The 22,476-nt window shown below is 38.0% G+C and overlaps 1 protein-coding gene and 1 long non-coding RNA gene across 19 annotated transcripts in view; one reads left to right on the top strand and one right to left on the bottom strand.

Annotated features, from left to right (window-relative positions):
* Nucleotides 1–22,476, top strand: part of PKN2 (protein kinase N2) — a 170,372-nt gene that overhangs the window by 54,134 nt on the left and 93,762 nt on the right. For all 10 annotated transcript variants that reach the window (XM_035252057.3, XM_078332367.1, XM_035252056.3 and 7 more), the window contains one exon: nucleotides 6,224–6,524. In XM_035252057.3, coding sequence (XP_035107948.1) covers nucleotides 6,224–6,524 — 301 coding nt within the window. The remainder of the gene's footprint in view (nucleotides 1–6,223; nucleotides 6,525–22,476) is intronic.
* The window catches only part of LOC144577037 (uncharacterized), a 42,851-nt gene continuing 26,893 nt past the window's right edge, over nucleotides 6,519–22,476 (bottom strand). For 4 of the 9 annotated variants that reach the window (XR_013520233.1, XR_013520236.1, XR_013520231.1 and 1 more), the window contains 2 exons: nucleotides 11,424–11,539; nucleotides 6,519–8,905 (listed from right to left, as the gene is read on the bottom strand). This is a non-coding gene — a long non-coding RNA (uncharacterized LOC144577037). Of the gene's footprint in view, nucleotides 8,906–11,423; nucleotides 11,540–21,777; nucleotides 22,047–22,476 lie in introns of all 9 variants that reach the window. The other 5 variants (XR_013520234.1, XR_013520232.1, XR_013520237.1 and 2 more) reach the window with 4 other exon arrangements.

Below are 22,476 nucleotides of genomic sequence, written 5' to 3' on the forward strand. Positions count from 1 at the left end.
TGTCTGTCTCTTTCTCTTTGTCTTTCTAAGTCTTACCCTGTTGCACAGGCTGAAGTGCAATGGCATGATCTTGGCTCACTGCAACCTCCACCTCCCAGGTTCAAGCGATTCTCTTGGTTCATCATCCCGAGTAGCTGGGATTACAGGCACGTGCCACCATGCCCAGCTAATATTTTGTGTCTTAGTAGAGACAGGGTTTCACCATGTTGGCCAGGCTGGTCTTGAACTCATGACCTCATCACCCATCTCCTAAAGGCTGGGATTATAGGTGTGAACCACCACACCTGGCCATATTTGCTCTTTTCATGCTCTCCCATGGTTCCATAAACTTTCTTCATTCCTTTTTACCTTTTTTTTTCTCCACCAGCTATGTGTTTTCAAATAGCTTGTCCTCAAGCTCAGATTTTTCTGTTTGATAGAGTCTGCTGTTGATATTCTCTATTGCATTCTTCATTTTGTTCATTGTATTTTCAGCTCCAGGATATCTGTTTGGTTTTTTAAAACTTATTTTAACCTCTTTTAAGTTTCTCTGATAAATTACTGAATTCTTCCTCTGTATTTTATTGAAATTCATTGAGTTTCCTTAAAACAGCTATTTTGAATTCTCTGAGACATAACACGTCTCCATCACTTTAGGATTGTTTCCTGGTGCCTTATTTTGTTTGTTTTATGGTATTATGGTTCATAAATACTCTTTTTAAAATTTTTCTTTGAGACAGAGGATCACTTACTCTGTTGCCCAGGCTTGAGTGCAGTGACACAATCTCAGCTCACTGCATGCCACCTCCGCCTCCCAAGTTCAAGCGGTTCTCCAACCTCTGCCTAATGAGTAGCTGAGATTACAGGCATGCACTACCACATCTGACTAATTTTTATATTTTTAGTAGAGACAGGGTTTCATGATGTTGGACAGACTGGTCTCAAACTCCCAACCTCAAGTGATCCACCCACCTCAGCCTCCTACTCTTGGGATAACAGGTGTTAACCACCATGCCTAGCCCTTGATTATACTTTATGCCTTTGGCCTGACATAACATCTGAACATTGAAGGATTAGCTATTTTTTCCCAATTCACATTCTGATGGTGGTTTGTTCCTGTTCTCCCAGAAATTCTAAGTAGGTCATTTATTAGTTCTCTAATCCCATGGTCGCTATCACTGTTTCAACACTAGATGGCACTGTAAGCCCAGGTTTGCAGTGAATTCACAGTATGTGTTCTGGCCCAAGAGCCTGGAGAGTAGTTTGTCTCTTGGGGTGTGTGAGTTTGTACCTGGGGTCAGGACATGGCAGGCACTGTGGCACTCTGCTCAGTGCTTCCGCCTCACCATGGAATGCTTCAAAGCAATATTGTATACCTTTCTCCGCTCCTTTCAAGCATCACTTTCTCCACACTGTGCTGTCTGGGGTTAAGGGAAAGGGTGGAGCAGGCAGTATTGTGGCCAACATGGTCACTGTAATGCTAGGTCACACCCGAAGACCATAGCTGCCAAGACAAGCGCAGCACAGGGGTATGCTCAAGACCCATGCAACTATGGCCTGCCTGCTGCTGAGGTTTATTTGTGGTTCAAGGCCACTGCAAACGGATAGTGATGATGCAGCCCAGAGTCCATTCCACTGAGGCTGTGTCTCTCTGCCTGACACTGAAGTGAATTCAGAGGCACTGTCTTTGGGGGCCAGCTTGGGGTCAGTAGGCCATCACATTTTGCCCATTGTTGAGTTTTACCATGGCAGGCTCATCACTGATCAAAGATCAAAATCCTTCTTTTATATCTCTTTTTTCCCCCAGTGGATGGAGTCACTCTCCAGGCAAGCTGTGCTGCCTAGGGTTAGAAGAAGGATGGTGGGGTTCCCAGTCCTACCACCAAGACTACTGTATCCCTGGGGCACCAACCAGGCCCATACAACTATAACTTTCCTGCTGCTGAAGTTTACTCATGGACTGAGGCTAATATAGATGAGAGGACACAAGTCTATTACACTAAGGCCGCAAGTTTTCAGTCCCAGGAAAGGTCCCAAGGCTTTATCTGCATGCCTTGTTCTGTCTGTGGTTAAGGGACATGGGGTTCTGCCTGGTGTTGGGTTTTACTGTGGCAGGCCGAGTGCTGAGCTACAAGTCAGAGTCCTGTACTCACTTCCTTCTCCTTACCCCAAATGGGCTGTCTATCTCTCTCCCTGTGCTGTGCTTATAGTTGGGGAAGAGGTGATTCAGGCATTGCACCTCTGTCTTTCCTACCCTCTTCAACTGATCTTTTCTTAGTAATGCTAAAACCAGGTGCTGTGATCTCTGATCTGGTTCCTTGGCTTTTATGAAGTCATTTTCATGCATAGATCATGTTCAAATTGATGTTTCTGTGGGGAGTCAATCTCTGGAGAGTCTTACTCTGCCATCTTGACTCTGTCTCTTCCTCCAGATTCTGTTTTATCAGATAGAGGGAAGCGTAACTTCCTCAGCAGTGACAGGTTTTCCTGAATTCTAAAGGGAGACTATTAAATAACGTAATGGACAAGTCATTAAAAAAACAAAATCCCAAAACTAATCTGCCAAGCATAAGCCCCGCCCTCAATAGTCTTTGAAGAGTGATCAGATAAAAAAGAGGGTAAATTCAGAAGACCGAGTTTGCAGTGAGCTAAGGCCATGCTATTGCACACCAGCCTGGGCGACAGTGCAAGACTGTGTCTCAAAATAAATAAATAAATAAAGGGGTAATTGTTTCAATAAGATACACAATATCAGAGCACACAGGAGAGGTATTTAACCAAATTCTGAATAAAGGCATTGGACAGGAAATTATTTCCCAGGAAGAGTTGCCCTTGATCTTTGTAACAAAAGTTGACGGGGCCAAGAAGAGACTCGAAAGAGATAATTAAAGAAGGAAGGAAAGAGAATGCATACCAAAGGTGCAGCATGGTTAGTGGCTGAACCAAGAATGATGATGGCTTGAAGTAAAGTTTTATAATTTGATATGATTAGAGTTTAAGGAACAAATTGGAAAGAAATGGGAGTTGAAGTAGGCAAAACCCTTCAAAGGATTCACATCAAATACACAAGCCATTACAGGTGACAGTTCAATATCCTTTAAAGCTTAGTACCATGATTTCTAAACAAGACTCTGTGGTGCCTCAGCAAACTAGCAGGGTGCTGAAGTATACTTTACATTTTGGAGGGAAAAACACATGACATCTTTATTTGTTAGATGCCCTGTGAACTAACTAGAGTATTAGATTATTGACATTCCCTCTGCAAAGTAGAACAGGAAATTAGCCTGAGAATTTCTGTTCTGATTTCAACATTTGAGAGACACATTCCATTTAGTTGGTAACGGTGGTTATTTAAAAATGACATTAAAGTGTTATTTTTTTCTTTTCTTTCTTTTTTTTTTTTTTTTTTTTGAGACAGAGTCTTGCTCTTGTTGCCGAGGCTGGAGTGCAGTGGCGCCATGTCGGATCACCCACAACCTCTGCCTCCAGGGTTCAAGCGATTCTCTTGCCTCAGCTTCCCGAGTAACTGGGATTACAGGCATGCACCACCACACCCAGCTAATTTTGTATTTTTAGTAGAGACAGGGTTTCTCCATGTTGGTCAGGCTGGTCTCGAACTCCTGACCTCAGGTGATCTGCCCACATTGGCCTCTCAGAGTTCTGGGATTACAGGCATGAGACACCGTGCCCAGCCTAATTTGTATATATTCTTATTTTGAATGACTACTAAGTTGTTAAAACACAGATATTTGTCAAGTTATTTGGACCTTACTGCTTAGTAAATGAAGCTGTTAGGTATTTCTTTTAGCCTGTGAGAAAAAAAGGAATAATTTCCTGAGATATTAAGAGTACTATGAACAAAGAAATTTTGGAGAACTCTGGCTTTGTACATAATATTAAAGAACAAGTTTGTAAAATCAGTTTATAAATTGTTTTCTTGTAAATGTGTAAGGATTAAAACAGTAATGTTTGGAGTAGTGGGACTAGCTTAAATTATTTTTTATCTAATCATTTTTTGTCTCAGTCTACTTCACCTGAAACTAGGTAATAGGAATTTGGGATTTTATTCTTTGACAATAGACGTGAGCTAGTGTTTTTGACAACTAGCCAAGGGAAGACACATAAACTTTGGAAACCAAATGGATGGTAGGACTTACATTCCATTATAGATAACTGAAAAATTTAGACAGTATTTTGCCTCAGGTAGAAGATCATAGTTTATCTCTGTGTGACAGTATGAAACTAAAAGGTGTAGATTACCTATTTTAGGAATTCTTAAGATCCATGGAACTTGGAAATTATACACAACAACGTGAAATTGTCTTTGTGCTGTATTTTTGTTGGAGTTTCAAAGGAGTTCTTAGCCAGAAACAGGCAGTGTACGTGGTTCATGCCTGTAATCCCAGCACTTTGCGAGGTCAAGCTGGGAGGATCACTTAGGCCAGGAGTTTGAGATCAGCCTGGGCAACATGGCAAAATCCCATCTCTACCAAAAAAAAAAAAAAGAGAGCGAGAGAGCCGGGGAAACAGATTTATAGAAATCAACTACTTCATGTTTTGCATAATATACCTGCAGGCACACGGTAAATTAAGGTGAGCTAACGGCCAACTAGATCCCATGTCACCCTTTAGCTCACCCTTTTCACTATTTTGCATAATACATAATTTTTAGAAATTAAGAATTAAGGTAAAAAGTATTTGTACCAACTCGTTTATGTAAGTGTGAGGAATTCTCAAAAATATTAAAGAAAATCTTCAAATTAATTAAGTCTGTGATTCAAAGATGCAAAACAGCTGCACGGTTAAATATGTCTTGTTCTTTTTCTTGCTCTTTAAACTCAAGTCTACTTCCCAGAGATAACCATTATCTGTGTTTTTTTTTGTGTTTCAGAATTTGAACATTGTAAATCCAATGGTATTAATAGTAATGTACTTTGAAATAGTAAATGATATATAAATAGCTATAACATAACTTTGGCTGTTGTAAATGTAGATTAGATATGCTAAACTGATTGGATTTTCATTTTAAGATGACTGTATTGTGTATTGTCTTAGCTTCCATTAATAGGACACAATTTAGAAGTGTTTTTAAATAATGATGCAGTGAGTTAGCCACATTACCAGTTGGAGTACTTAGCCTTGAAATATACAGTTGACCATCCATATGTGTGGATTGTATATCTGCAGATTCAGTCAACAGATTGAAAATATTAGGGAAAAAACAAAAATTAAAATAACACAATTAATTCAGCATGGCAATTCTTTACATACCATGTGTATTGGGTATTGTAAATAGAGATTATTTAATGTATGGGGTGTATATTTAGGATATATGCAAATACAAAACCATTTTATATAAGCAACTTGGGCATCTGTAGATTGTGGTATATATGGAATCCTGGAACCAGTCTCCCACACATATCAAAGGACAACTTTATAAACAGAGTTCTGAATATAGTTTTCCAAAGCCCTGGTCCATTTAATTCATTAACTAAAAAGTGGTCTTAAGGGTATCTATTTTGCCAATATTCATTTATTTTTAAGAAGTTCCTTTCTGTGACATGGGTCCATGGGTAAAGGGGGAAAAAAAGTTTCTTACAGAAGATAAAATTACTCACCTATAGAATTTTTTTATTTGTATAAATTTAAGGGATACAAGTACAGTTTTGTTGCATGAATATATTATGTAGTGATGAAGTTTGGACTTTCAGTATTTACCTGTAAAATTTAATAATACTTTTTATTTATTAAGTGACTACAGTTATGAGCCAGTACTTTTATTTAGAACTTCATTTATAATATTTGTGAATTATCACAATATTTCTCAAAGGTGGCTACTATTATTATTTAGATTTTTTTTGGACTGAATATTTGAAAAGTTAAGTAACTTGCCCAAGGTTCACAGTGTAGGGGTTGGTATCTAACCTGGGTTCCTAAGATATCAAAATCGACTATATTTACACACAGCCTTTGTGTGTAGATGTGTTGTGTTCACTTTATTTTAAGGTAAATGTATTTGTCAAGTAATGCTGCTTAGTGAGTGGCCAGAGTTCTTAAATTTGTATGGTTATAATAAAAGTCAATAAATAGTTATCGACTTAACTGTTCTGTTGCTTATTAAGGAGATAATTAAATATAGTTAAATTTAATGTAATCAAGAAAGACTCTCTTAGGCTGAAAAAACTGCATATTTACTGAAGAGCCAACTCTCCTAAACTCCCACATTTGTTTATTTTTTCTATAGGGGGATTCCCGAACTCTTCCATTTTCTGAGAATGTGAGTGCTGTGCAGAAATTAGATTTTTCAGATACAGTGGTGCAACAGAAATTGGATGATATCAAGGATCGAATTAAGAGAGAAATAAGAAAAGAACTGAAAATCAAAGAAGGAGCTGAAAATCTGAGGAAAGTCACAACAGATAAAAAAAGTTTGGCTTATGTAGACACCATTTTGAAAAAATCAAATAAAAAATTAGAAGAACTACATCACAAGCTACAGGAATTAAATGCACATATTGTTGTATCAGACCCAGAAGATGTTACAGGTATAGTAGTGCTTTATTTGATGTTTATGTGGTATATTAATTTTAAAAAATATATCTTTTTAGAAAATAGTAAGTTTTGGGACATGTATAGTTATTAGCTTTTCTGAAAGTACAGAGACTTTTTAAATTAAGGTCTTACTTATATTCTCTTCGGAAGGGCAAAAGTTGATAGGTATGAAAATTGCAATATTTACTTAGAATTTAATCACCTTAATACATTCTCCCTTACTCTGTCAGTAAGACATTAGAGTGATTCTCTAGTATTAATGTTTTGTATTGAGTCAATCACATGCTCTTACCTAATTCATCCTGTAATCAACAGCACAAGTTTACCAGCTGACTTTTTAAAGTTAAAAATGTGTTCTATGAACAAGAGATAGTTTTATTCTTTGCAAATGTATTCAGTCAAACCTATGACCTTTTTGTGTGTGCTCTAAGCAACTGAATTAACAAGCTACGAGGCATATTGTTGAAAAAAGAGAAAAATAATAGAAAAAGCACATTACTTTTATTTTCTTTAAGTTTAGAAGTAAGAGGAAAATATAACCCATAATTTCAACGTAAAAGCATAATTTTTAAACAATAGAATTAATAAATATTTATGTTGGAATTTTTTTAATGGTACAGAAAGTAAAAATTGAGGAACTACCTCTTTCTTTCTTGGACTAAAAATAGCATTACTTTTTGTTGTATATCCTTCCAGATAAAAAATTCTATGTTTGTGCCAATATTCACCCATCAGTATGTATAGTCTTTCTATAACTTTTTATACAAAAACTCATGTAAGATACTTTTGGTCTTACCCTTACAATAATGTCTTGAGCCAAGGTCTCAAGACATTATCAATCTCTGTAACCATCGATTTTTTTCATTTGCAAACTAAAGGAGTATGAGAGTGTACAGAGTAATACACTTATAGCATGGTAGAAAATTTAGAAGAACCTCTGTGATTAGGTCATAAATAATAGATACAGGTCATTTAAATTTTGATTAAGAAAATTTATAAATTGGCTAAGAATCTTGAAGTTTTACCATCTCAAAAGTTGCAGAAAACACTTCTGATATTTAGTGTTCTTGTTAAAACTTGTGTACATCCCTTTCAACATCTGGGAGTTAGGGCTTTTATTTGGAGGCTCTCTGTAGAGAAATAATAGGAAGAATAAATGAAAGAAATAATAGGAAACCCACTTTCTAATTTTAGACTGAAATAATCCCAAAGATATAAATTAATTTTCTAACAATCTAATTAAAAAGAACCCTTCAGCTCTTCATCTAGTATTCTTACACACTCAACAATTACATTATAAATGGAAATAATGTATTACAAAAATGCTGTTTTTGTAATATTATATATACTTAGATATAGCCTGTTCCATGGGAACTCTGCCAAAGTCTACATTTTTTTTTTTTTTTTTACATCTTCAGGAGTGGTCTAAAATAAAAAACAGCACTGGAGCTTTAAACTCTGTTTATTTAGAGAAATTTCCCTCCTCACAGAATACTGATAACTACTTTGTGATTTACTGGGATATAGAAGAGTTTTACCAACACAAGGAGCCCATTTGGTTTCCCCATTCACCTTATAAAAGTTCACTTTATTGTGGCCTGGTACAGTGACTCACGCCTGTAATTCTAACACTTTGGGAGGCTGAGTAAGGCAAGTGGATCACTTGAGGCCAGGAATTCAAGACTAGCCTGGCCAACATGATGAAACCCTGTCTCTACTAAAAATGCAAAAATTAGTTGGGCATGGTGGTGCGTGCCTGTTGTCCCAGGTGCTTGGGAGGCTGAAGCATGAAAATCACTTGAACCCAGGAAGCAGAAGTTGTGTTGAGCCAAGATTGCTTCACTGCACTCCAGCCTGGGCAACAAAGAGAGATTCTGTCTTAAAAAAAAAAGGTTATTGAAGCATAAATTACATATGACAAAATGCACATATTTTAAGTACATGATTTGAGGATTTTTAACAAATGTGTGTGTGCACCCAGCTAACCATCTCTACAATTGATCCAGAACATTTTCATTACTTCAGTGGTTCTCTTATATTCCTTCCCCGCTAACCCATGATCACCAACCCTGGCCATAGGAACCCACTGGTCTACCTTCTATCACTTTAGATTGAGCTTATCTTTCCTAGTGTTTTATGCAAATAAATTACCTTCTTTAGGTCCTATATCAAATTCCTCATCACCCTTAAAAACCAATTTTTAGGTGTTACCATGAAACCTTCCATGACATTCTCTGCTTTATCTTCTCTGTGCTTCTTTGTCCATTCATCGTTGCATTGTATTTCTGTACATGTTTATATCACTTACTAAACTGTCCTGCTTGAGGGGAGGGACATGTTTCCATTCATCTGTTTTCAAGGCTTATTACAGAAACTGAAACATAGTAGATGTTTACTTGTGAATTTTATATCTCAAAATAGAAAAACACCCAGCAAATTCACATCTTATATTAGTCCTTACAATTAGTATCAAAGCCTAATTATTATGACACTCGAAACATTAAATAACTTAGAAAACAAAGTATAAACTTGTTTAGTATAAACTTGGTAAGTTGATTACGTTTGTTTTATTTTTGAAAATATTCTCTTTGCAAATGGCATATTCACACAGCTTGGTAACGTTATTTTTCTCTTTTCCCCATTTTACTAACTTGACAATGTAAAAAGCAACAACTACAACATAGAGGATTAAAATTACTGTCAGTTATTTTAGGTCAGTTTGCCATAAAATTTTAGATATTTTACCTTGCACACTAAGGTAAACACATGAATTTATTTTAGGTTAGATCTGGCAAGAAGTTTCAAGGACACTGTGCTTTGCTTTCAGTTCTATAAGGTATAAGTGGATTTATAACAGAGGTGTTTAATTCCTGTTGTTCTATGGGTACATAAGCTTAGTAAGCAGAACAAATGACTAAAGGAAAGAGGGACACAATTTAAGTTTGCACTGTTTAAATGATTACTGTCTAAGTAGTTAGGGGACTTGTTCTTAATTCACCTCTGTAATAATGATCTCTTTGAATCTTCAGTTTCTTGTTTGTAAAATAAGGATTTTTATTTGCCAAACTCTTAAACTGTAAAACTCTGAAATTCTCCTTGTTGTAATGCCTAGGTCTGATTGTTTGAGAATGTTATTTATAAAATAAATGTGTTCACTTATTCTTAAGAGTAGTAGGAAATGAATTTATTTTCTTATCGTGCCATGATACTCTCAGCTTCTTGTTAATCTTTTGTATACTTTAAAGATGATCATAGGATTTTTGCTCATAAGACTATCCCCATAGGAGCAGAAAAAGCATTTGAGAAAATTGAACATTGTTTCATGATAAGCATTCTATGAACAAATTAGGTATAGAAGAAATGTTTCTTAACACAAGAATATCTATATATGACAAGCACAAAACTAACACTGTACTTAATGGTGAGAAGCTGAAAGCTTTTCTTCCAAGATCACGAACAAGAGCAGGATGCCCACTCTCACCACTTCTGTTCAGCATAGTACTCTAAGCTCTAGCTAGAGCACTTAGGCGAGAAAAAGAAATAAAAGATATACAGATAGGAAAGGAAGAAGTAAAATTATCTGTTTGCCAACAACACAGTCATATATATAAAATCCTAAAGATTTCCACCATAAAGCTGTTAGAACTAATAAAGGAATTGAGTCAAGTTGCAGGATACAAAATCAGCATACAAAAGTCAATATCATTTCTATATATTAACTATATAATATCTGAACAAAATTAAGAAAATAATCTCATTAATAGCATAAAACATACTTAGTAAATTTAACCCAAGAGGTGAAAGATCTCTGTGTAGAAAACTCTAAAACATTGATGAAAGAAATTGAAGATGGTACAAATAAATGGAAAAACCTCTTGTGTTCATGAATTGGAAGAATTAACATTGTTAAAATGTCCATACTTCCCAGTGTGATCTGCGGATTCAAGGTAATTCATGTCAAAATCCCAATGTCATTCTTCACAGAAATAGAAAAAATCCTAAAATTTATATGGAATCATGAAAGACCCTGTTGCTACCTTGAGCAAAAAGAACAAAACTAGAAGCATCACACTACCAGATTACAAAATATTGCAAAGCTATAGTAATCGAAACAGCATGATAATGACATACAAATAGACTCATCAGCCAACGAACAGAATGGAGAGCCCAGAAATAAACCCATGCAATTCAAGTCATTTGATTTTTTTTTTTTTTTTTTAATAAAGCAGCCAAGAACACATGATGGGGAATGGGCACTCTTCAATAAATGGTATTGGGAAAACTGGTTGTCCACATGAAGATGGACCTTTATTTTACTTACCCTTATATGTAATACCTTTATACCTTATACCTTTATCTTACCTTATACATATATAAAACTTAAATGTCAGTCCTGAAACTGTAAAACTGCTAGAAGAAAATATAGAGGGAAAGCTATATGATATTGGTCTAGGCAGTGATTTCTTGGATAAAATCAGAGGCAACCAAAGCAAAAATAGGTAAATGGGTTTGTATCAAACTGGAAACTTCTGCATAGCAAAGGAAACAATTAAGAGTGAAGAGACAACCCAAAGAATGGGAGACAATATTTACAAGTCATGTATTGGATAAGGGGTCAATAAGGAACTCAAACTGCTGAGTTCAAGGAAAAGAAATAATCTTTTTTCCCTCACTGTTTATTATTTTTTTTAATTATACTTAAATTAATTGCAGATCGTGCAGGATTGTTACATAGGTATACACATGCCATGGCGGTTTGCTGCATCCATCACCTCATCACCTCCATTAGGTATTTCTCGTAATGTTATCCCTCCCCATTCCCTCCAGCCTCTGCTATCCCTCCCCTAGCTCTCCTACCCCCCAGCAGGCCCCAGTGTGTGATGTTCTCTTACCTGTGTCCATGTGTTCTCATTGTTCAACACCCACTTACGAGTGAGAATATGCAGTTTAGTTTTTCTGTTCTGTGTCAGTTTGCTGAGAATGATGGTTTCTAGCTTCATCCATGTCCCTGCAAAACACATGAACTCATATGTTTATATGGCTGCATAGTATTTCATGGTGTATATGTGTCACATTTCCTTTATCCAGTCTATCATTGATGGGCATTTGGGTTGCTTCTAAGTTTTCACTATCATAAACAGTACCTCAGTGAACATACTTGCGCATGTGTCTTTATAATAGAAGAATTTATAATCCTTTGGGTATATACCCAGTAATGGGATTGCTGGGTCAAATGGTATTTCTAGTTTTAGATCCTTGAGGCATCACCACACTGTGTTCCACAGTGGTTGAACTAATTTACACTTCCACCAACAGTGTAAAAGCGTTCCTGTTTCTCCACATCTCCAGCATCTGTTGTCTCCAGATTTTTTCATGATCGCCGTTCTAACTGGTGTGAAATGGTATCTCAGTGTGGTTTTGAGTTGCATTTCTCTAATGACCAGTGATGACCATTCTTTCATATGTTTGTTGGCTACATAAATGTCTTTTAAAAAGTGTCTGTTCCTATCCTTTGCCCACTTTTTGATGGGGGTTTGTTTTTTTCTTGTAAATTTGTTTTAGTTCTTTTTTTTTTTTTTTATCCCTCCCCAGCTACTCCCTGCCGCTGGCCCTCCCCTTTTCCCCCCAATAGACCCCAGTGTTTAGTACTCCCCTCCCTGTGTCCATGTGTTCTCATTTTTCATCACCTGCCTATGAGTGAGAATATGCGGTGTTTCATTTTCTGTTCTTGTGTCAGTTTGCTGAGAATGATGTTCTCCAGATTCATCCATGTCCCTACAAGCAACACGAACTCATCATTTCTGATTGCTGCATAATATTCCATGGTGTATATGTGCCACATTTTCCCAATCCAGTCTATCATCATTGGGCATTTGGGTTGATTCCAGGTCTTTGCTATTGTAAACAGTGCTGCAACGAACATTCATGTGCATGTGTCCTTATAGTAGAACAATTTTTAGTCCTTTGGATATATACCCAGTAATGGGATTGCTGGGTCAAATGGAATTTCTATTTCTAAGGCCTTGAGGAATTGCCACACTGTCTTCCACAATGGTTGAACTAATTTACACTCCCACCAACAGTGTAAAAGTGTTCCTTTTTCTCCACATCCTCTCCAGCATCTGTTGTCTCCAGATTTTTTAATGATCGCCATTCTAACTGGCGTGAGATGGTATCTCAATGTGGTTTTGATTTGCATCTCTCTGATGACCAGTGACGATGAGCATTTTTTCATATGATTGTTGGCCTTATATATGTCTTCTTTTGTAAAGTGTCTGTTCATATCCTTTGCCCATTTTTGAATGGGCTTGTTTGTTTTTTTCCTGTAAATCCGTTTGAGTTCTTTGTAAATTCTGGATATCAGCCTTTGTCAGATGGGTAAACTGCAAAAACTTTTTCTCATTCTGTTGGTTGCCGATTCACTCTAGTGACTACTGTTTCTTTTGCCGTGCAGAAGCTGTGGAGTTTGATTAGGTCCCATTTGTCTATTTTGGCTTTTGTTGCCAATGCTTTTGGTGTTTTGTTCATGAAGTCCTTGCCTACTCCTATGTCCTGGATGGTTTTGCCTAGATTTCCTTCTAGGGTTTTTATGGTGCCAGGTCTTATGTTTAGGTCTTTAATCCATCTGGAGTTAATTTTGGTGTAAGGTGTCAGGAAGGGGTCCAGTTTCTGCTTTCTGCACATAGCTAGCCAGTTTTCCCAACACCATTTATTAAACAGGGAATCCTTTCCCCATTGCTTGTTTTTGTCAGGTTTATCAAAGATTGTATGGTTGTAGATATGTTGTGTTGCCTCCAATGCCTCTGTTTTGTTCCATTGGTCTACGTCTCTGTTTTGGTACCAGCACCATGCTGTTTTGATTACTATAGCCTTGTAGTATAGTTTGAAATCCGGTAGTGTGATGCCCCCCGCTGTGTTCTTTTTGCTTAGAATTGACTTGGCTATGCGGGCTCTCTTTTGGTTCCATATGAAGTTCATGGTGGTTTTTTCCAGTTCTGTGAAGAAAGTCAATGGTAGCTTGATGGGGATAGCATTGATTCTGTAAATTACTTTGGGCAGTATAGCCATTTTCACGATATTAATTCTTTCTAACCATGAACATGGAATGTTTCTTCATCTGTTTGTGTCCTCTCTGATTTCGTTGAGCAGTGGTTTGTAGTTTTCCTTGAAGAGGTCTCTTAACGTTCCTTGTGAGTTGTATTCCAAGGTATTTTATTCTTTTTGTAGCAATTGTGAATGGCAGTTCGTTCTTGATTTGGCTTTCTTTAAGTCTGTTATTGGTGTAGATGAATGCTTGTGATTTTTGCACATTGATTTTATATCCTGAGACTTTGCTGAAGTTGCTTATCAGTTTCAGGAGTTTTTGGGCTGAGACGATGGTGACTTCTAGATATACTATCATGTCATCTGCAAATAGAGACAATTTGGCTTCCACCTTTCCTATTTGAATACTCTTTTTTTCTTTTTCTTGCCTGATTGCTCTGGCTAGAACTTCCAGTACTATATTGAATAGGAGTGGTGAAAGAGGGCATCCTTGTCTAGTGCCAGATTTCAAAGGGAATGCTTCCAGTTTTTGCCCATTCAGTATGATATTGGCTGTTGGTTTGTCGTAAATACCTTTTATTACTTTGAGATACGTTCTGTCGATACCAAGTTTATTGAGGGTTTTTAGCATAAAGGGCTGTTGAATTTTGTCGAATGCCTTCTCTGTGTCAATTGAGATAATCATGTGGTTTTTGTTTTTGGTTCTGTTTATGTGGTGAATTACGTTTATAGACTTGTGTATTTTGAACCAGCCTTGCATCCCCGGGATGAATCCTACTTGATCATGATGGATAAGTTTTTTGATTTGCTGTTGCAATCGGCTTGCCAATATTTTATTGAAGATTTTTGCATCTATGTTCATCATGGATATTGGCCTGAGGTTTCCTTTTCTTGTTGGGTCTCTGCTGGGTTTTGGTATCAGAATGATATTGGTCTCATAAAATGATTTGGGAAGGGTTCCCTCTTTTTGGATTATTTGAAATAGTTTCAGAAGGAAGGGTACCAGCTCCTCTTTGTGTGTCTGGTAGAATTCGGCTGTGAACCCATCTGGACCTGGGCTTTTCTTGTGTGGTAGGCTGTTGATTGCTGCCTCGACTTCTGACCTTGTTATTGGTCTATTCATAGTTTCAGCTTCCTCCTGGTTTAGGCTTGGGAGGACACAGGAGTCCAGGAATTTATCTATTTCTTCCAGGTTTACTAGTTTATGTGCATAGAGTTATTTGTAATATTCTCTGATGATGGTTTGAATTTCTCTGGAATCTGTGGCGATTTCCCCTTTATCATTTTTTATTGCATCTAATTGGTTGTTCTCTCTTTTCTTTTTAGTCAATCTGGCTAGTGGTCTGTCTATTTTGTTGATCTTTTCAAAAAACCAGCTCTTGGATTTATTGATTTTTTTGAAGGGTTTTTCGTGTCTCTATCTCCTTCAGTTCAGCTCTGATCTTAGTTATTTCTTGTCTTCTGTTGGGTTTTGAGTTTTTTTTTATCTTGCTCCTCTAGCTCTTTCAATTTTGACGATAGGGTGTCAATTTTGGATCTCTCCATTCTCCTCATATGAGCACTTATTGCTGTATATTTTCCTCTAGAGAGTGCTTTAAATGTGTCCCAGAGATTCTGGCATGTTGTGTCTTCGTTCTCATTGGTTTCGAAGAACTTCTTTATTTCTGCCTTCATTTCGTTGTTTATCCAGTCGACATTCAAGAGCCAGTTGTTCCGTTTCCATGAAGCTGTGCGGTTCTGGGTTGGTTTCTGAATTCTGAGTTCTAACTTGATTGCACTATGGTCTGAGAGACTGTTTGTTATGATTTCAGTTGTTTTGCATTTGCTGAGCAGTGCTTTACTTCCAATTATGTGGTCAATTTTAGAGTAGGTGTAATGTGGTGCAGAGAAGAATGTATATTCTGTGAATTTGGGGTGGAGAATTCTGTAAATGTCTATCAGGTTTGCTTGCTCCAGTTCTGAGTTCAAGCCCTGGATATCCTTGTTAATTTTCTGTCTGGGTGATCTGTCTAATATTGACAGTGGAATGTTAAAGTCTCCCACTATTATTGTGTGAGAGTCTAAGTCTCTTTATAAGTCATTAAGAACTCGCCTTATGTATCTGGGTGCTCCTGTATTGGGTCCATATATGTTTAGGATCGTTAGCTCTTCTTGTTGTATCGATCCTTTTACCATTATGTAATGGCCTTCTTTGTCTCATTTGATTGTTGTTGCTTTAAAGTCTATTTTATCAGAGATGGGAATTGCAACTCCTGCTTGTTTTTGCTCTCCTTTTGCTCTCCATCTTCCTCCATCCCTTTATTTTGAGCCTTTGTGTATCCTTGCATGTGAGATGGGTTTCCTGGATACAGCACACTGATGGGTTTTGGCTTTTTATCCAATTTGCCAGTCTGTGTCTTCTGACTGGTGCATTTAGTCCATTTACATTTAGGGTTAATATTGTTATGTGTGAATTTGATACTGCCATTTTGATGCTAGCTGGCTGTTTTGCCCATTAGTTGATGTAGATTCTTCATTATGTTGATGCTCTTTAGCATTTAGTGTGATTTTGGAATGGCTGGTACTGGTTGTTCATTTCTATGTGTAGTGCCTCTTTTAGGAGCTCTTGTAAAGCAGGCCTGGTGGTGACAAACTGAGTACTTGCTTGCTCGCAAAGGATTTTATTTTTCCTTAATTTCTGAAGCTCACTTTGGCTGGATATGAAATTCTGGGTTGAAAGTTCTTTTCTTTAAGGATGTTGAATATTGGCCCCCACTCTCTTCTGGCTTGTAGTGTTTCTGCCGAGAGATCTGCTGTGAGTCTGATGGGCTTCCCTTTGTGGGTGACCCGACCTTTCTCTCTGGGTTCCCTTAGTATTTTCTTCTTTATTTCAATCTTGTTGAATCTGACAATTATGTGCCTTGGGGTTGCTCTTCTTTCGGAATATCTTTGTGGTGTTCTCTGTATTTCCTGCATTTGAGTGTTGGCCTGTCTTGCTAGGTGGGGTAAATTTTCCTGGATAATGTCCTGAAGAGTATTTTCCAGCTTGGATTCATTCTCTTCGTCACATTCTGGTATACCTATCAAACGTAGGTTAGGTCTCTTCACATAGTCCCACATTTCTTGGAGACTTTGTTCATTCCTTTTTGCGCTTTTTTCTCTGATCTTGGTTTCTCGTTTTATTTCATTGAGTTGATCTTCGACTTCTGATATTCTTTCTTCTGCTTGGTCAATTCGGCTGTTGTAACTTGTGCATGCTTCGCGAAGTTCTCGTATTGTGTTTTTCAGCTCCTTTAATTCATTCATATTCCTCCCTATGTTATCCTTTCTTTTTAGCATTTCCTTGAATCTTTTTTCAAGGTTCTTAGTTTTTTTGCATTGATTTAAAACATGTTCTTTTAGCTCACAAAAGTTTCTCATTGTCCACCTTCTGAAGTCTAATTCCGTCATTTTGTCACAGTCATTCTCTGTCCAGCTTTGTTTTCTTGCTGGTGAGGAGTTTTGGTCCTTTGTAGGAAGCAAGGTGTTCTGGTTTCGGGTATTTTCCTCCTTTTTGCGCTGGTTTCTTCCCATCTTTGTGGATTTATCCACCTGTCGTCTGAGTAGTTGCTGACTTTTCGATTGGGTCTCTGAGTGGATGCCCAGATTGTTGATGATGAAGTATTTCTGTTACTTGGTCTTCCTTCTACCAGTCTAGCCCCTTCGCTGTACGACTGCTGAGGTCCACTCCAGGCCCTGCTTGTCTGGGGTGCACCTATAGCAGCTGCGGAACAGTGAGGGATGCTACCAGTTTCTTTTTCTGCTATCTTTGTCCCAGAATGATGCCTGCCAAATGTCAGTCTTTTGGATATAGAGGGGTCAGGGAGCTGCTTGAGGAGACAGTCTGTACTTTATAGGAGCTCCAGTGCTGAGCTGTGAGCTCTGTTGTTCATTCAGGGCTGTTAGGCTGCTACGTTTAATTCTGCTGCAGCAGAACTCATTAAAAAAACCCTTTTTTCCTCAGATGCTCTGTCTCGGTGGCTTGGGGCTTTCTTTGTGAGTGTCCGTTGTGCTGTCCTGCCCAGCTAGGAGGCAGTCTAGTCACTATTTGCCTGCCGAGGCTCCGCCCTGCTGGTGTGAGTTTCGCCCTGTTGCTTCAGGCTCTGCCCTGCTGCTGCGATCTCCGCCCTGCTGCCACAGGCTACACCTTGCGGCAGCGTCTCTCTGTTGTGGCAGGTGTCCTCGGCAACGGCAGGCTGCATTAGCAATGGGCGTGTACCTCAGTAGGGGCGGATTGCCTCGGTAATGGCGGATGCCCCTCCGCCACTGAGTTGCACCATCCTGGGTTCAGCTGTGCCCACAGTGAAACTCTCCACCCGGAGCGTTTGGAATCACCGTTTTGTTTGTCCCACTGCGCTACCCCAAACACCATTTCCCTGGGATCTCCTGGCCTGGCTCACTGTCCAAGTCCTGTTCAGTCAGATAGATATGCCAATCTGCCCTCTCAAGTCTCAGATTGCCGGTTCAACAGGGCACCCGGACCAGTGCGCTTTGTGCGGAGCGCTGTGGAGCGCCGCAGCGCTATAGCGCCAGCCGCCGGCTGCACCGGCCAAAACCTCTGCCTGGCGTCCCGCGTCTTTTTTATACCTGGGAATTTCCCCGTTTTGTGGGCAACAAAGATCCGTCTGGAAATGCGGCCCTGACTCACCCTCCGTGTTTTCACCGAGAGCTTCAATCCTGGGTTGTTTTCACCGTGCCATCTTGAGTCCCTCCCCCCAATTTGTTTTAGTTCTTTATGGATTCTGGATGTTAGCCCTTTGTCAGATGGGTAGATTGCAAAAATGTTTTCCCATTCTGTTGGTTGCCAGTTAACTCTAATGATTGTTTCTTTTGCTGTGCAGAAGCTCTTAAGTTGAATTAGATCCTATTTATCTATTTTGGCTTTTGCTGCCATTGCTTTTGGTGTTTTAGTCATGAAGTCCTTCCTATGCCTATATCCTGAATGGTATTGCCTATGTTTTCTTCTAGGGTTTTTATGGTGTTAGGTCTTATGTTTAAATATTTAATCCATCGAGTTAATTTTTGTACAAGGTGTATGGAATGGGTCCAATTTCAGCTTTCTGCATATGGCTAGCCAGTTTTCCCAACACCATTTATTAAACAGGGAATCCTTTCCCCATTGCTTGTTTTTGTCAGGTTTGTTGAAAGAAATAATCTTATTAAAAAATGGACGAAGGACCTGAGTAGACATTTATCAAAAGAAGGCATACAAGTGGCCCACAGATAATATGAAAAAATGATCAGTATCTCTAACCATTAGAGATATGCAAATTAAAACAACCGTGAGATACCACCTCATGCCTATTAGATTGGCTGTTATCAAAAAAAATGGAAGATAAGTGTTGTCAACGGTGTGGAGAAGAGGGAACCCTTGTACACTGTTGGTGGTATTGTAAAATTAGTATGGCCACTTTGAAAAACAGTGTGGAGGTTCCTGTTTCCTCGTCTTTAAAATCATGAGATTTAATTCACAGATTCCTTAATACTTGAATTCTTTTTATACTATTTTTTTTTAAAGGTTAATATATAATAAATTTGTATCTATTTTTTAGTATATTATTCCATGAATTTTAAGATAAATTCATCTAACTGCCACCATATTCAGAAACACGAATAGTGCCACTGCCCTATAAATCTCCCTCATGTTCTGTCTTTGTCGTCACACCCTTACCTCTGTAGTCCCTGACAACTACTGATCCGTTCTCTGTAGTTTTCTTTTGAAGAATATTATATACATAGAATTATAAAGTATGTAAGTTTTTGAGACTTCTTTCTTTCCACATATTGCCTTGAGACTATTTCAAGTTATGTATATCAGTAGTTCATTTTTTTTATTCCTGAGTAATAGTTTATTGTATAAATGTACTATAATTTATCCATTCACCAAGAACATTAGGTTGGTTTTCCAGTTTTTGGCAGTTATCAGTAAAGCTGCTTTAAGTATTCATATACAGGTTTTTGTGTGAACGAAGTTTTCAGTTCACTTTGGTAAATACTGAAGAGTAGGATTGCTGAGTCCTGTGGTAGGGTATGTTTAACATTATAAGAAGATGGCTGGGCACAGTGGCTCATGTCTTTAACCCCAGCACTTTGGGAGGTGAAGGTGGGGCAGTCAATTGAGCTCAGTGGTTTGAGACCAACCTGTGCAACATAGTTTTCATCTCCATGAAAACGTTAAAAATTAACCAAGTATGGTGGTGTGCACTGGTAATCCCAGCTACTTGGGAGGCTGAGGTGGGTGGATTACTTGAGCCTGAGAGTTTGAGGCTACACTGAGGTGTGATCATGTCACTGCACTCCAGCCTGGGCAACAGAGCAAGACTTTGTTGTTAAAAAAAAAAAAAAAGTAAAGAAACTGCCAAATATATTCTAGAGTAGTGATATTTTTCATTCCCACCAGCAGTGAGTGAGAGTTCTAGTTGTTCCATATTCTCTCCAGAACTTGGTATTGTTAATATATTTTTTAACCAGTCTAACAGGTATGTAGTAGTAGTTAGTATACATTATTGTCATAGAGAGAGGAAAGAAGAAAAATAGAGCAGCACTATCTCAAGGAGAATTTATGAAAGAACTGTGCATGTCCTAGGTGTACAGAGTTATGTACAGAATGTAGAAGTCTCCTAGGAGATGATAGGTACAGTTTTCAAACATTAAGATATTACAGATAGAGGCAGTTCTGCAATTTTTAATACCTAGGTTGCTTGTTTTACCTTAATTATTCTAATTCACAGCCTTACCCCTGCCTATTTTTGTAACATTAAGAAAACTTAAACCAGAGATTGTGTTAGTTATAAAATAACCCAAATTAATTCAGTTGGTGATACATGACAAGGGGCATCCTGAGTATGTAATATAACTCATTAAGCATCCTTTAATAATTGAGCATTCATTACAATATGAGCAGGTTCTAGATAGCTTTACAAGGTAAGCATCTTTGTTTAAACAAGAAAGTTGGACTTTAGGGGAAGTATAAAGTTAACATTAACTGTAACACATGGCAAGATGCTGGGGCAGTTTGTTTGTTTATTTATTTATTTATTTATTTTTATGAGACAAGAGTTTCGCTCTTGTTACCCAGGCTGGAGTGCAATGGCGTGATCTCGGCTCACCGCAACCTCCACCTCCTGGGTTCAGGCAATTCTCCTGCCTCAGCATCCCGAGTAGCTGGGATCACAGGCACGTGCCACCGTGCGCAGCTAATTTTTTGTATTTTTAGTAGAGACGGGGTTTCACCATGTTGACCAGGATGGTCTCGATCTCTTGACCTCGTGATCCACCCGCCTCAGCCTCCCAAAGTGCTGGGATTACAGGCTTGAGCCACTGCGCCTGGCCAACCGTTTATTTTTAAAATAGCAATTTGTAAGTATCAAGTGAAAACCAAAATGTTGTCAGTGAATAGTAACTTAGAGACTTATTAGAAGAAGTATGTCAATAATATGGGTAAATAGTAAGCTAGCGATTTTGTATAATCTTAACCTTATTAATTTAGATTTGGCTAAGTTTATTTCAACTATTAATAGATTTCCTCTTTAATTGTTTAATGTAGTAAACAGTGTTTCATAAGCAAACATCCTGGCTATACAAGTACCACTTTACGAATATTAGGCATAGAGAGTCAGCTTGCTATAAAATAAAGACCAAAGTTTATGTTATTTGAGATGTCATCCACCTGCACTATTACATGGTTGTGGTTGTGTGATATATAACCACTTGGAACCTGTTCAGACCTCGTTTTTCTCATTGACAGAATGAGAAGGATATTAAAACCACCAGAAGCAGCAATCTGTTGCTCTACACATTTTGGGGATATCCACCGAATTCAGTTTTTACTCTTTATTCTGGTCTTGAGAAATCTTATCCCTAGGGACATTTTAATCATGTCCGATTTTGTGGTTATTTCCAAGGTTACGTCTCTAGCTAGGGTGTGTTTTCTGGGCTTCATATGATAGTTTATAGCCACTCTTTTGGAAATTACCTGGATGTCCTGTTGGCTTTAGCTCTTATGTCTAAAATTGAACTCTTCTTTCCCTGGAACACTATCTCTAAATCTTTCTCTGTGTTTTCTGCCCTGTTCATGGCATGATTCCAGTCATCTATAACTAAAACCCGATTTTTTAAAACCTTTTTTCCCCACTTAAAACCTACATTGTAAGTTTGTAAGTCCCCAAGCCTTATAGAGTATACCTCTTGTAACAGGTCTCAAATCTGCATCTCTTCTCCATCTTTATTGCCATAGCCTACAAGTTTAGTATTTCTTTAATTCAGTGTGAACATTGCTACCAGCACTTTTTAAAATCTAGTATTCAATTAGCTGGGCATCGTGGCACACGCCTGTAAATTCCAGCTACTCAGGAGGCTGAGGCAGGAGAATTGCCTGAACCCAGGAGGCGGAGGTTGCGGTGAGCCGAGGTCGCGCCATTGCACTCCAGCCTGGGTAACGAGCGAAACTCCATCTAAAAAAAAAAAAAAAGTCTGGATTCAGATTCAGTTGTTATTTTCTTGATTTAACCTTTTCAGTCATTCTTCATTTTCTGCAGAATATGATACAAATTTACATATGGTAGAGAGGCCTTTCAAATGGTCTGGCATCTGCCTCTATTATTTCAACTTTTTCTTCTACTAATGCCAGCTCTAATTTCTTTCTCCTGTACTGTTTTCTCTTTTTTACCTCTCTATATGTGTGTGTGTGTGTGTGTGTGTGCGCGCGTGTGTGTAGATTAGCTGAAGCTAGGTGATGGGTATATTGGTGTTTACTGTAAAATTCAACTCTGCAGTATGTTTGAAAATGTTCTTATATACATACATACATGCTAGTATGTGTAGACACACACATATACATACATACAGGTGCATACAAGATATACCTTTATACATACATATATA

This window comes from Callithrix jacchus, chromosome 7 (genome assembly GCF_049354715.1).
Source record: "Callithrix jacchus isolate 240 chromosome 7, calJac240_pri, whole genome shotgun sequence".
Lineage (NCBI taxonomy): Eukaryota > Metazoa > Chordata > Mammalia > Primates > Cebidae > Callithrix > Callithrix jacchus.